Source organism: Anolis sagrei, chromosome 4 (genome assembly GCF_037176765.1).
Source record: "Anolis sagrei isolate rAnoSag1 chromosome 4, rAnoSag1.mat, whole genome shotgun sequence".
In the NCBI taxonomy this organism is placed as follows: domain Eukaryota; kingdom Metazoa; phylum Chordata; class Lepidosauria; order Squamata; family Dactyloidae; genus Anolis; species Anolis sagrei.
In genome coordinates, this window is record NC_090024.1 from 38,901,686 (window position 1) to 38,915,334 (window position 13,649).

The following is a 13,649-nucleotide window of genomic DNA, read 5'->3' on the forward strand; positions in this document are numbered from 1 at the left end:
TTTTGAGTTATGTTAATCCCACAAACAAATATTACATTTTTATTTATATAGATATTGTACTATACTACTATACTGCAATGTTATTAGTAATATTATAATTATCTTATCTTATTATATTGTACTATATTATTATGCCACAATATATATTCCACCAATATATAATACTATTAGTATTATATATTGTACTAGCCGTCCCCTGCCACGCGTTGCTGTGGCCCACTCTGGTGGTCATGGGGGTTCTGTGTGGGAGGTTTGGCCCAATTCTATCCTTGGTGGGGTTCAAAATGCTCTGTGATTCTAGGTGAACTATAAATCCCAGCAACTGCAACTCCCAAATGTCAAGATTCTATTTTCCAGTGTTCACATTTGGGCATATTGAGTATTCATGTAGAGTTTGGTCCAGATCCATCATTGTTTGAGTCCACAGTGCTCTCTGGATGTAGGTGAACTACGACTCCCAAACTCAAGGTCAATGCTCACCAAACCCTTCCAGTATTTTCTGTTGGTCATGGGAGTTCTGTGTGCCAAGTTTGGTTCAATTCCATCATTGGTGAAGTTCAGAATGCTCTTTGATTGTAGGTGAACTATAAATCCCAGCAACAGCTCCCGAATGACAAAATCTTAAATTTTTTTGAGTGATGGTCACTCCTTGTGTTGTGAGACGTTTTGTTGCCAAATTTGGTGCGATTTTGTTCATTGTTCTTTTGTTTTTAAGGTACTCATTACGCACAGAGCATATATATATATATATATATATATATATATATATATATATATATATATATATATATATTGTTCTTTTGTTTTTAAGGTACTCATTACGCACAGAGCATATATATATATATATATATATATATATATATATATATATATATTGTTCTTTTGTTTTTAAGGTACTCATTACGCACAGAGCATATATATATATATATATATATATATATATATATATATATATATATGCTCTGTGCGTAATGAGTACCTTAAAAACAAAAGAACAAAAGTCCCCTGTGCCGGCAGGACTGAAGACTGACAGGTCGCAGGTTCGAATCCGGAGAGAGCGCGGATGAGCTCCCTCTATCAGCCCCAGCTCCCCATGCGGGAACATGAGACAAGTCTCCCACAAGGATGATAAACATCAAAAACATCCGGGCGTCCCCTGGGCAATGTCCTTGCAGACAGCCAATTCTCTCACACCAGAAGCAACTTGCAGTTTCTCAAGTCGCTCCTGACACGACCTATATATATATAAGAACTTCCTGACTGTGAGAGCCATTCAGCAGTGGAACTCTCTGCCCCGGAGTGTGGTGGAGGCTCCTTCTTTGGAAGCTTTTAAGCAGAGGCTGGATGGCCATCTGTCAGGGGTGATTTGAATGCAATATTCCTGCTTCTTGGCAGGGGGTTGGACTGGATGGCCCAGGAGGTCTCTTCCAACTCTTTGATTCTATATATATAGATTCTATATATATATAGATTCTATATATATATATATATATATTCTATATATATAGATTCTATATATATATATAGATTCTATATATATATAGATTCTCTCTCTATATATATATATAGAATCTATATATATATATTCTATATATATATAGAATCAAAGAGTTGGAAGAGACCTCCTGGGCCATCCAGTCCAACCCCCTGCCAAGAAGCAGGAATATATAAAACATAAATAACAATAGTAATAATATAATTATTAATAATAATAGTAATAATATAATTATATAATTATATATATATATATATATATATATAATTACTATTATTATTAATAATTATATTATTACTATTGTTATTTATGTTTTATATAATACATGACTTATTATATAATTTAGAACTGCTCTGTTGGCAGAAGCTGGGCCAAAAAAGTATGTATAATACACCTGTATATCATAAATTGGGTCGACTAGGGCTGTGCGACCAGTCCCCACTATCACAATCAAGCGAGGCATGGGTTGTACTGCTGCAAACGCGCCTGACCACAAATCCCAGCAGGCCCTGCGAAAACGAGAAGGGCCGCTTTCGGTTTGAGCAAATAGCAAGGCGCGGGAAATGTGGCCGCGGTGCCTTCTGGGGCTTGGAGTTTTAAAGGAAGGGGGAAAGCAAGCAAAGGCTGTTGATTGGCTGCGAGGCGTCGGGCGCGAGGCATGCCGGGAGTTGAAGTCTCCTCGGTCTGAGGACTTGGTGGAGAGGCTGAGAACAACAAACAACAGGTAGACGCCGCTTCCCGCCCTGGGCGCCGGTCACGTGACTTTTCGGTTGGCAGCCGAGGAGGAGAACTGAAGGAGGAGAGGAAGGCGGCAGGAGAAGGGTTTGGGCGGCCGCGAGGGAGTCTGCGAAGGAAGGAAAGTATGGTAAGCGGCCCAGGAGGCTTCTGAAGGAAGGAAGGGAAAAATAAGATGCTCCTTTTCTCAGCTAACAGCCAACCCACCTCAGAGTTCACAGTTTGGCCGCATGTATTGCCTTGATCATGCTGCCTCTCTCTCAGGCTGCATCTACACTGCAGGTTGAATGCATTTATTGACACCACTTTGAACTGCCATGGCCCAGTGCAATACTGGCATCCTGGGAGTTGTAGTTTGGTGAGAGAAGATTCAAGACCTTGTACTTTCCCATGGCCCCATGACAGGCAGCCATGGCACATGAGAGTGGTGTCAAAAGTGCATTTGTTATACAGTGTAGACCAGGCTTGGGCAAACTTGGGCCCTCCAGGTGTTTTGGACTCCAACTCCCACAATTCCTAACAGCCGGTAGGCTGTTAGGAATTGTGGGAGTTGGAGTCCAAAACACCTGGAGGGCTCAAGCTTCAATCTGTGTGTAAACAAGGGTATTGTATTGTCGAAGGCTTTCATGGCCAGAATCACTGGGTTGTTGTACATTTTTTCGGGCTTATATGGCCATGGTCTAGAGGCATTTTCTCCTGATGTTTCGCCTGCATCTATGGCATCTTCAGACGTAGTAAGGTCTGTTGGAACTAGGAAAAAGGGTTTATATATCTGTGGAATGACCAGGGTGGGACAAAGTGATATCGAGCTCTTGTCTGCTGGAGCTAGGTGTGAATGTTTCAACTGACCACCTTGATTAGCATATAATGGCCTGACAGTGACTAGAGCAAACACTCTCACAACCACCATGTCAGACTACACAGAGAAGCCATTGAAATCCACAAGCATGTGGACAATTTCAACAGAAAGGAGGAAACCATGAAAATGAACAAAATCTGGCTACCAGTATTAAAAAAAACTCTAAAATTACAACAGTACAACAACAAAGAGGAAACAAACAAGGACATCTAATCACCTCTCAACAAAAGTTTGCTCTAGGCACAGTCAGGCCATTATATGCTAATCAATGTATAAAGATGTGAGGAGAAGTCATAGGGAGGAGGGAGAAAGCTTGTTTTCTGCTGCCCTGGAGACTAGGACTTGGAACATTGGCTTCAAACTACAGGAAAGTAGATTCCACCTGAACATTAGGAAGAACTTCCTAACTGTAAGAGCTGTTCAGGAGTGGAACTCTCCGCCCCAGAGTGTAATGGAGGCTTCATCTTTGGAGGCTTTTAATCAGAGTCTGGATGGCCATCTGTTGGGAGTGCTTTGAATGCAGTTTTCCTGTTTCTTGGCAGGGTGTTGGACTGGATGGCCCACAAGGTCTTTTCCTACTCTATGATTCTATGAAATCAAACCAATAAGCAACATCAATATAAACTTTTACTGAGAGCTATAGCTTTAATCTGTCCCAAGACTTTCTTATCTGCTAAGTTCATCTTGATTGTAGGATGAGTTGACCCACCAGAATAGAACTTGTATATGTTTTTAATGGGAGCCCACACAAAAGGTGCGACACAATCCTTTTTCTGAACATAGAATATAGGAATTTAATAGGATGAGTTTTATGCCCTGTTTGGGAGATATAGTTGATATTATATTACAATGTTATATGAGATATATAAGGAATTCAAGTGATAATTGATAGTGAGATTGGTGCTCATAGGCGTTTGTCCCAGATCCCACTCATCGCTGGAAAATGAAGTGAGACAAGGTGTTTAGTTCATCACACAGACTTACATTATTCTCTTCCTTTGAGATCCTTGCTGTCTTGTTGACTCATGAACACAGCATTAGAATGGAATTAAACTATTAATAACTTTGAAATAATTACATTTAAATATAGAATTAAAATACTTTTAACATAATTTTTAAAATGCAGTCAAAGAGTGCAGTACCTCTTTACTTTCTTTCAAAATGTTCAGATCTCAAAAGCCTCTCTGAATGAAAACGTCTTTGTCTGTTGATAGAAGGGGCAGCAAGAAAGAGAGCATTTTGACATCTCTTTGAAGGTAATTCCAGAGCCTAAAGTTGGCCACCAAAAAGCTGATACCTCACATCCCTACCTCTCTGTCTGCAAAGGTGGTGGGACAGAGAGGGGATATTAGGCCTGGGCCTGTTTATGTGTGGAGATACGGTCAGTGAAATAGCTTGGAACTAAGCCATATAGGCCTTTGTATGTTGTACTAGTAATTAGCACTTTGAATTGCACCAAAAAAGAGACTGGCAGCCAGAGGAGTTGTTGTAGAACTGAGTAATTTGTATCTGCCTCAGTTAACTTACTGGCTACAGCTATTTTTGCCAACTGAAGTTGCTGAACACTCTTCAAAAGCAGGCTCATGTATAGTGCATTGTAACAATTCAAATGGAAAGTAATGGAGACATGCATCAATGGCCATATCAAGCATCTCCAGGAACAGACATAGTTTATACATTAACTTTAATTGCAAAAAAAAGTTATTCTGGCCATCCTAGAAACCTGGTCCTCCAACACTATTTGGATGCCTGTTCCCTGATTTACTTTTTGATTGACCAGGAGCACCCCTGTCTTGTCGAGACATAACTTCAAATTGCTTCAAATTAAACTTGAGATTGTTCACTGTAAAGATTTGTATGGGCAGAAAAGTATAGATTGTCCTCTTCCTAGGAACTAGTACATGCCTTTCCCCATGTTCCCCTCGTTCTACAAGCTGCAATGCATGCTGTATCTCACTAGCAAAATTAGATCTTGATGTATGTTTCCTTTAACTGCTAAAGCAGTACATTACAATTTCTTCAATAATGTATTTTCTATTTTTCTTGGACTGGCAAGAAATGGAATGAATCCTCATCACCTAGACATAGCTTAACTTGAGCCAGGACCAATTTCTTATATTTTTCTCAGAGCTAGTTCATCATCTCAAGCAAATAATACACTTCCTTAGGGAAGTTTTAGAGGAATATATTCCATCCAACTGGATACCCTGTGCACTAGCACTGGGAACAAACTTGGAGTTTGTCTTATGAAGGAATTACCAGTAAATCCAGTTGTCTCCTGCACTGGTGATAGTATATTGGCATGTGCCTTGGCTTTGCTAAGTTGAGATCCCCAGATTTAGTTCAAGATGAATTGCATTCATCACAAAATATAGTATTAGAAAGTTATATGAAGCACACCCTGTTTCATACTACTTTCTGTCTTGCATACCGAACTGCTAATCCACATTTCTTGCATTTCTGCTGATTTGTTGCCTTAAAATGACAGATACAAGTTGATTCTACATCCATAAATGATTTTCTGTCCCCTTTTTGTTTCTTTCTCTTTCATCTTTTCATGAAAGCAAACCCGACAAATTTCACATTCTCCAAATACTGCTTTTGCATTTTTCTCCTCAGTTGCAGTTGCAGCGCTACAATCTAGTCTATCCATTATGTAGACTAATGGATAGTCTACATAATTCTAACTCCTTTTATTCAGCACTATTCAAATGCTGCATGTGACTCTAAGGGGCTTTTCTTAGAAATACACAGTCTGACAAACTTCACCTACTCTTCCTGATGATGTTTTGGGTGATGCAATTATGTAAGGTATGCTATTTAACAGCATTTAGCAATTCAGAAATACGAATATCCCAGTACCTTTGCAGTATATTTGTCAGAAATTAATCATTTCAGAGAACAACAGTGTGGTTGCTTTCATCACCTTTTTTTTTTTTTGCTACCACTCTTGACACATTCGTATAGTTCAAATACAATTTTTCTATATTCCAAGTATATGCTGGATGGCATAATGGTTGTTGCAGTGGAATGTATATTAGAGTGCCATATAAATTGTTAATATGTCTGATAGTTTAAAATTTTAAATGACCACATTTCTTCTTTAATCAACATCTTATCTAAAGGACAGCTCTGTTATTACTTTCCAAATATGCTCATATGTAATGGTATTAGTATTATAAATTTTATAATTCTGGTATGCTCATCTTTAAACTTTTTGTTTGTCTAATTTACAGGTACACTTTGATAGCTGACTTTTTAACATACTGTGAATAGCTTACCTGTGAAAACTTCAGACTTAGCTTTGTAGATAACACAAGAAAGATGGGTAAAACAAGGAGTTGGACTCAGTTTCAACACATATAAGATAAATAAAAATATATACTCTTGTGTGGGTGTGTGTGTACATAACTCAATATGCATGTGTGTGAGAAAGCAAGAGAGAAATACTTTTTATGGTGCTTGCTGCAATATTTTTCACAAATCCCATTGCTGCCACCAGCTGTGAGGTTTTCCACAAATATTTGTCTGATTCTCCTAACCACTCATCTCCTAAACCCAAGTCTGATTGACCTCCACTATCACTCTGACCAACTGTCATACACCAACATTTTCAAAATCCTCTCCAACTATCCAGCCAATCACTAGTCACTCCCAATGTATCATTCCCTCACCTTATTCCAATGGAACCTTATTATATCTTATGTATGCAAAGTATAGTGTGACCTCAATTTACCAACACATTTCCCTCCCAAAAAATCTATAACATCACACCTTATTTAAACCCTTGTCCAAAGTCAATATATGACATGGCAAGCATAAATAAATTATATTTATAGGCATCCCAACTACCACTGCCCTGGCCTTAGAGGGAGAGAAGAAGAGGCAGTGCATGCTTGACTTAATCTCTTCCCATACTGCTATCCCTTTTCCCTTTTATGTCATGTCTTAAATTAGATTGTAAACCTCTTTTTTCTTTTTTTGCAAGGTACAATGTAAAGTGATAGTACTATATAAACCATATATAGTACTATATAAACTATCACCATAATTCTTACCGATAGTTGTTCTGTATATTTCTTAATAAATCTATCACAGCATTGCTAATTATCACTCTTGAAAGAACATTTGTGTTGGTGGGAACTGAGGCCAAAATCCATATCTTTTTCCATTTGTCTTTCTGCAATATAATAGGAATAGTTTAATATGCATTATAACAGTTGATTAATGTGTGAAACCAAGCTATTGTTTCTCTGTTTTGATGTGCTTCTTATGAAATTTACCTGAGATTTCAGATTAAGTATTCTGCAGAAAGAATTGTAGTGATTTTTAAGGTATTTATTCAACAACCAGACATCTTGCTAATACTATGAATTAAAACCATCACAAACCAAAATTGCCCACAAATTAGATGGCACCAAGCTGAAAGTGGACAGGTGTATCTGTTTGTTATACATGAGGGAGGAGGGGCAAGGGAGATTAACATGAACAATAACAGAAATTTAAAATAACAGGTGTAAAGCAAAAAAAATGGACCAATAGTTAAGATTTTAACAAGCAACATTAGGTAAAAATATGTGCTGGGAAGATACTAACATAATTTAACCTGGGTTTTGAAGGAAACAATTCTCTGAAACCCTTTTTTGGTTGTTGCAAAGAAAGAAGCTATATATTTTAAGGAATGTCATTATAGGAATACCAAAATTCAATTAAACTTCATTTTGTTCTGTTTCCAGATAACTGAAGTAAAAGTGAACATGCAAGAAGCTTAAACTCTACCGTCAATAAGTGGCAACTTTTAAAAGTTTTGAATGAAGGATGGCTACTCCATATGTTCCTGTTCCGATTCCTATAGGAAGTTCAAGTAGTTTTACCACAATTAGAAACCAAAGAAGATCATCTCTTGGGAGTCTTTCAACATGTTCAGATTCTTCAAAGGGACAGCTAGAGGATTCTTCTAATGGTAGTTTTAAAAAGATGAGTGTCCCCGATGAGATTGGTGCCACTTCATCTCCTTGTAATAGCCCACTTGTAAGGACTAAATTTATAGGTATGAACACATCTATGGAATACTGCATACAGCCATCAGAAGATAGTGAGCAAAATATAGACACTAGGAACTGGGAAGATCGACCTGCCACTCCCACGATACTAGGTTATGAGGTGATGGAAGAAAGGGCAAAATTCACTGTAAGCTGTTTTGTTCCTTTTTTTTTTTTAACACTATAATTATATTACGTAGTCACAAAATATACATACTAATCCCAGTTTCATAGTAAGTGCTTTCAAGCAGTATGGAATTCTTCATTAACTGCTTGTCACTTCTTAAGTGGCTCTTGAGTTATTCTCTGGACTAGCATAAGAAGCTTGGTCATTTCAGAAGGATTAAATTACTTAAATGATAAACACTCCTGCTCCACAAGTTTTAACATTGATCCACTTTATACACATGGGTAATTTTAACTTGACTGAACTTAAAGAATGTAGAACTAATTACTTTTGACTGCCTAATTCCACAGGTGAAGGCACTTGAGATTGTTTTTTCAAAGTGGTGGTTCTGAAATGTTACCACTATAGAGGAAGAGGGACAAGAAAGGAATCAAATGATCATTTACTCTGAAATCAGTTGTATTTCCATTTATTGATGTACTAGTTTGGGTACACAATGTTGCCCAGGTTATATGAGAAAGTAAATTTTTAATTGTACAAAATGCATAAGGTTGTGGATTAATTACAACTGACATCATGCCAGTTGAAGTTTGCTATGTTGGGCAAGTTTACTCTAGATTCATCATCGGTGGGATTGATGTGCTCTCTGGCTGCAGGGTAGACTACAACTCCCACTATGGTGAATCAGTCCCCTCAAACCCCTCCAGTAGGCTGAGTTAGTCATGGGGGTTCTGTGTGCCAAATTTGGTCCAGGTCCATAACTGGTGGAGGTCACCATTTCTCTGGTTGTGGGTGAACTACAACTCCCAGAAAAGAAAGTCAGTTCCCCCCAAACCCCTCCAGTAATCAAATTTTGGCATATTGGGTATGTGTGCCAGGTTTGGTCCAGATCCATTCACAGAGGTCTCTGGATGTAGGTGAACGCCAACTCCTATAAATCCCCCCAAAGACCTTGAGTATGTTTTATTGGTCATGGGGGATCTGTGTGCCAAGTGAGTTCCAGGTCCATTGCTGGTGGAGTTCAGAGTGCAGTTCTTAGATTGCAGGTGAACTATGCATCCCAGCACCTACAACTCCTATAAATCATGGTGAATTCTCTCCAAACTTCTCTAGTATGTTCAGTTGCTGATCAATTCCTGTTTGCTGTGTGTCATAGAAAAGAATAGGAAAGGGTTAAGGGAGAGGCAGTGGCCAGGGTCATGCAAATTCCTCACCAATGGAGAGAGGAAGGAACACTATAGTGGAAGAAACAGATAAAATATAGGATGAAATTGTCCCCAAATGAAAGCCTTCACTTGGAGGTGGGCAGTATGGTGTTTGCCAAGGACATTGGCAGAGCTCTTGGACATGTTAATGGCACTCACTATAACCTGCAGTGTCATTGGAGAGAGGGCCTTTGGTGTTCCTTGCATAGTGAGAGCTATAGTTATTTGTGGAAATAGGCATCTGTTTGTGTAAGTGGACACCCCAACCACATACACGCATACATATTTTCAATTTTATTATGTGTATCGATAGACTGCATTACCATTTACATTCTCTTGCTTTGGTCAGTTTGAACTAACAACAAAAGTAAAACACCCATCTAACAAAAGTTTAATAGGATGAAGGGAAATGTGATTCTTGTCTGTTTACCCCCATCAGGGGAGCAGCCAATATGGAGATTTAAGAAATAGACTGGCCTGATAACAGAAAGTAATCCTCATGAAGCAGAATTGGCTTGTGACTGACTGATAATTGGAAATACATTTTCAAGTTTTCAGAAATATTTTTAAAAGCAAGCCAGAAATAATTGAATTTCTCTTTTTCTTTGAGTAATCATTAATATAACGGTTTTTACTACAATATTAAATGGCTATTGCCTTTATTTGTTTATTGTTATTTGAATATAGAGCCTAAAAATCTAATTGTAAACATGTTTGCTAATAAGAAACAAACATTTACTTTGATGGGATGAGAGTTTACCTTAAATTGTTGAAATCTGCTGTGTTTGTGGTTTTTTAAATGTTAAAATCTATATTTTATGAAATCCTTTTTTGGAGCAGCAAACATTTTGAAATGTTACTCCAAAAGCTTTGATACCAGTTTTCACAAAGGAAAAGGTTTAAGTTAAATAATTGCAGTATAGTATGAATCAGTTATGCCGATGACATTGTTTACAGAAGCTGCTACAAACAATTTTTTGTTTAACAGGTTTATAAAATCCTTGTTAAGAGAAATCCAGAGGAAAACTGGGTAGTCTTCAGAAGGTATACAGACTTCTCCAGGCTAAATGACAAGGTATAGAAGTTCGAAAAGCTTGTGATTTCTCCATTATGTTCTGTTTTTCTGTTTTGTGTTCATAGTTCAAAAGTTATTTTGAAAAGTTAGTCAATGTTGCCACAGAACCCATAAAAACGGCACACTGTCCTGAATGTAATATCAGAAATATTCCATCTAATTGACCCTTAGTGAATTTAAGATCTAAAATATAGATGAGCCTAATGTTATTAGGAGTTCTGCTTCCATACATTTCTGAAAACAGTGATGGTACTAAACTCACAAAAAGCTTGAAACTGCCATTAAGCTTTTAAGATGCTATCTTATAGAAAGCAATCAGTTGCCAAACAGGAGTAAAGTGGATCAGATTTCCAACTTCTTTCAGTCCAACTCAAAAGGACACAACCATTTGTCCAAGTGACCTGCTTTCCTCATTTGGTCTACAACAGAGGTTCTCAAAGTGTTCTGGGGAGCCCTTGGGGCCCCATGAAGCATACTGAGGGGCTCCGTGGATCCATCTCCCTCCTCCTCCTCCTCCTCCTCCAAGCTTTCTCTCCTCTTTCCTGCTCCTTTCAATCTCCTCACCTCCCTCCCCCCCCCCCAAGTTTTTTTCCTCACCACCCAGATCCTTTCTCCCACATCTTCCTTGCTTCCAAAACCCTATTTCCTTCTCACTGCTCAGGGAGTACTTTGAATGTGCTTTTCCTGCATGGCAGAAGAAGGTTGAACTGAATGGCATCTGTGGTTGTTCCTATTACTATTATTACTACAAAGGCTGAGTGTCCATCTGTTGGGGGTGCTTTGATTGTGCTTTTCCTGCATGGCAAAAAGGGGTTGGACTGGATGGTCCATGTGATCTTTCGGTCAAAAGATTTTTCCATGCCTGAGATAGATAGATAGATAGATAGATAGATAGATAGATAGATAGATAGATAGATAGATAGATAGATGATATAATATAAAATGTAAACATTATTTGGGGCTACATGAAAAACATTTGTTTCAAAAACAGCTTTGTAGCTAGAAATGTTTGAGAACCCCTAGTTTACAATATACCTCCCTTTTCAAAAAAAGAGGCAACATCAACTCAGTCAGCCCTATAGGATCAACTGACTTAAAGACAAGCAACGTCTGTATTTCCATTTTCCCAGTACACTGCTAGAAATTCAATTCTGGTAAAAAAAAACAAGACCTGTGCTGCTCATATGCTGTATCTCCCAGTATAATCACTGGGATTTTTGTAATGGCAGAAATTGTGGCAGCAGAAGGTTGTTGATGGCAGGAAATTGTGACTCCTTGGTGGAACATAAGCTGTCAGTCTTGAGAAAGAATAAGATTCTAAATTATTTTCCTGCAATACTGATATCATGTTGATTAAATCAATGAAGAATAGATGGGTTTTTCTATCTCAGTTGTTCCCAAATTGTAATGGAACAATGTACATGACTGTGGGAATAATACATTCCTCTGTTTACTAGTACAAGAATGTATGGATATTTCGTCTAATGGGATATATGTATAAGATACTCACAAAACAGAATAACAAAGCAGATGTGTCTTCTAATTGTCAGGGCTCCTTCTTTTCCTGGAAATAAATTAAGTGATGTGGAGACTTTGATCTAAAGAGCAGATAATCTGTTCAGTTGAAACATTAGAAGCAATACTAAAAAGAGCACCAGGAGAGACTCTCTGAAATCATATAATCTTTGTATTTTTTTGATTCACGTGGCTATCCAGGATTTAATATCTGCAAGCTTTTAGTTTTCTGATGCCCATTTTGTCCTCAAGGCTACTAACAATCCCTAACCCTTCAATAAAATTATAACTATAAATATTTTTAAAGTCAATTGATGAATAAAATAATACAATACAATAAAAACATTAAAATTCATTAAAACACAGCACACAAAAGTTAATAACAGCATCGCACAGTATTAAAAGCCTATCCCTGATTACCTAAAATGTCTTAACTTGCTGATAGAGGAAGAACAAACACAGGGCTGCTCTGACTTTCCTAGGCAGGGAGTTCCAAAATCTAGGAGCAGCCATCAAAAAGGTTCTCTTCTTTGTTTGCACAGTTAAGCCAGGAATTGTGCTAAGACAGAGAAAGGGGACTTCCATATACAGGCAGTCCCCAAGTTACAAACAAGATTCTGTGGGTTTGTTCTTAAATTTAATTTGTAAGTCTTAAGATGATCTTTAGATGGAATAAAATAGCTGAATTTCTCTTCCCTTGTTAATTATAATCTATAGGGTTAAGAAATTATGCCACAAAATTAACTTCCTCCTTATGCACACAAATAAATACCTCCCTCAATTCCCTCTTATGTCTTGGGACAGTCCTGGAAAATGTGTTGAAAGTGCAAATCATTTCATAGAGGATGAAGCTCTCATGGTTCCTTTAATGACAATGTTATAAAAGTATAGAAGCCAACAAAGAAAAAAAGCCTCTTAATTTGAAATGTGATGAGAGAAAATGCAAGAGATGTGTGACAGGAAACAGACACCAAGTGAAGCCTGGTTGAATCTGTTGATGACCTGGCATCATGCACATTGAAACCTATATGCAAGGGCAGTTATAGATTTTTGCCAAGTCCACAGCCTCGTTGTGACGCCAGGGTGAAGCTAAAAAAAGATATTAATATATTGGCTACAGTGAGTCAATAATTGCCCTCCAGAGATTATCGCTAAAAGCAGTGCTTCCAAGAGATAGTTTAGAATACCATTTGGTGTTACAGAACTCTATCTTCAGTGTTTGACCGTGGTTTCTGTCAAGGGTTTAACATGGCTCGTTTAAAGGCACCACTGTTGGTTTCATTGTTAAGGTTGTGGCTTGAAAGAGAAGAAGACAAATCTTCTCTGTCTATAAAATTCCTATACTTTCAATAATTCAGAAATGGAAATGTAATCAAGGTTATGCACTTCATTTATAATGAAGGCAATATCCTGGCATGAGTCCTTATGCTCCTAGCTGTTATGTATCTCTATCTCATCCATTCTTAGTAGAAAAAGATACATTAGGCAAAACACTAGGGTGATGTCAACACAAATACAAAATCCAAACCATGTGTACAAGTGTGACCACAGCTGAGCTTCTAAGGAAGCAATCTTAGTGTTATGTTTTTTTCTATT

At 37.7% G+C, this 13,649-nt stretch overlaps 1 protein-coding gene across 3 annotated transcripts in view; it reads left to right on the top strand.

Moving 5' to 3' along the window:
* Nucleotides 1-2,129: 2,129 nt before the first annotated feature.
* The window catches only part of SNX16 (sorting nexin 16), a 34,055-nt gene continuing 22,535 nt past the window's right edge, over nucleotides 2,130-13,649 (top strand). The window contains exons 1-3 of one of the 3 annotated variants that reach the window (XM_060775542.2): nucleotides 2,130-2,219; nucleotides 7,826-8,279; nucleotides 10,452-10,538. In XM_060775542.2, coding sequence (XP_060631525.2) covers nucleotides 7,908-8,279; nucleotides 10,452-10,538 — 459 coding nt within the window. In that variant the 5' untranslated portion in view covers nucleotides 2,130-2,219; nucleotides 7,826-7,907. Of the gene's footprint in view, nucleotides 2,361-7,825; nucleotides 8,280-10,451; nucleotides 10,539-13,649 lie in introns of all 3 variants that reach the window. The other 2 variants (XM_067467382.1, XM_067467381.1) reach the window with 2 other exon arrangements.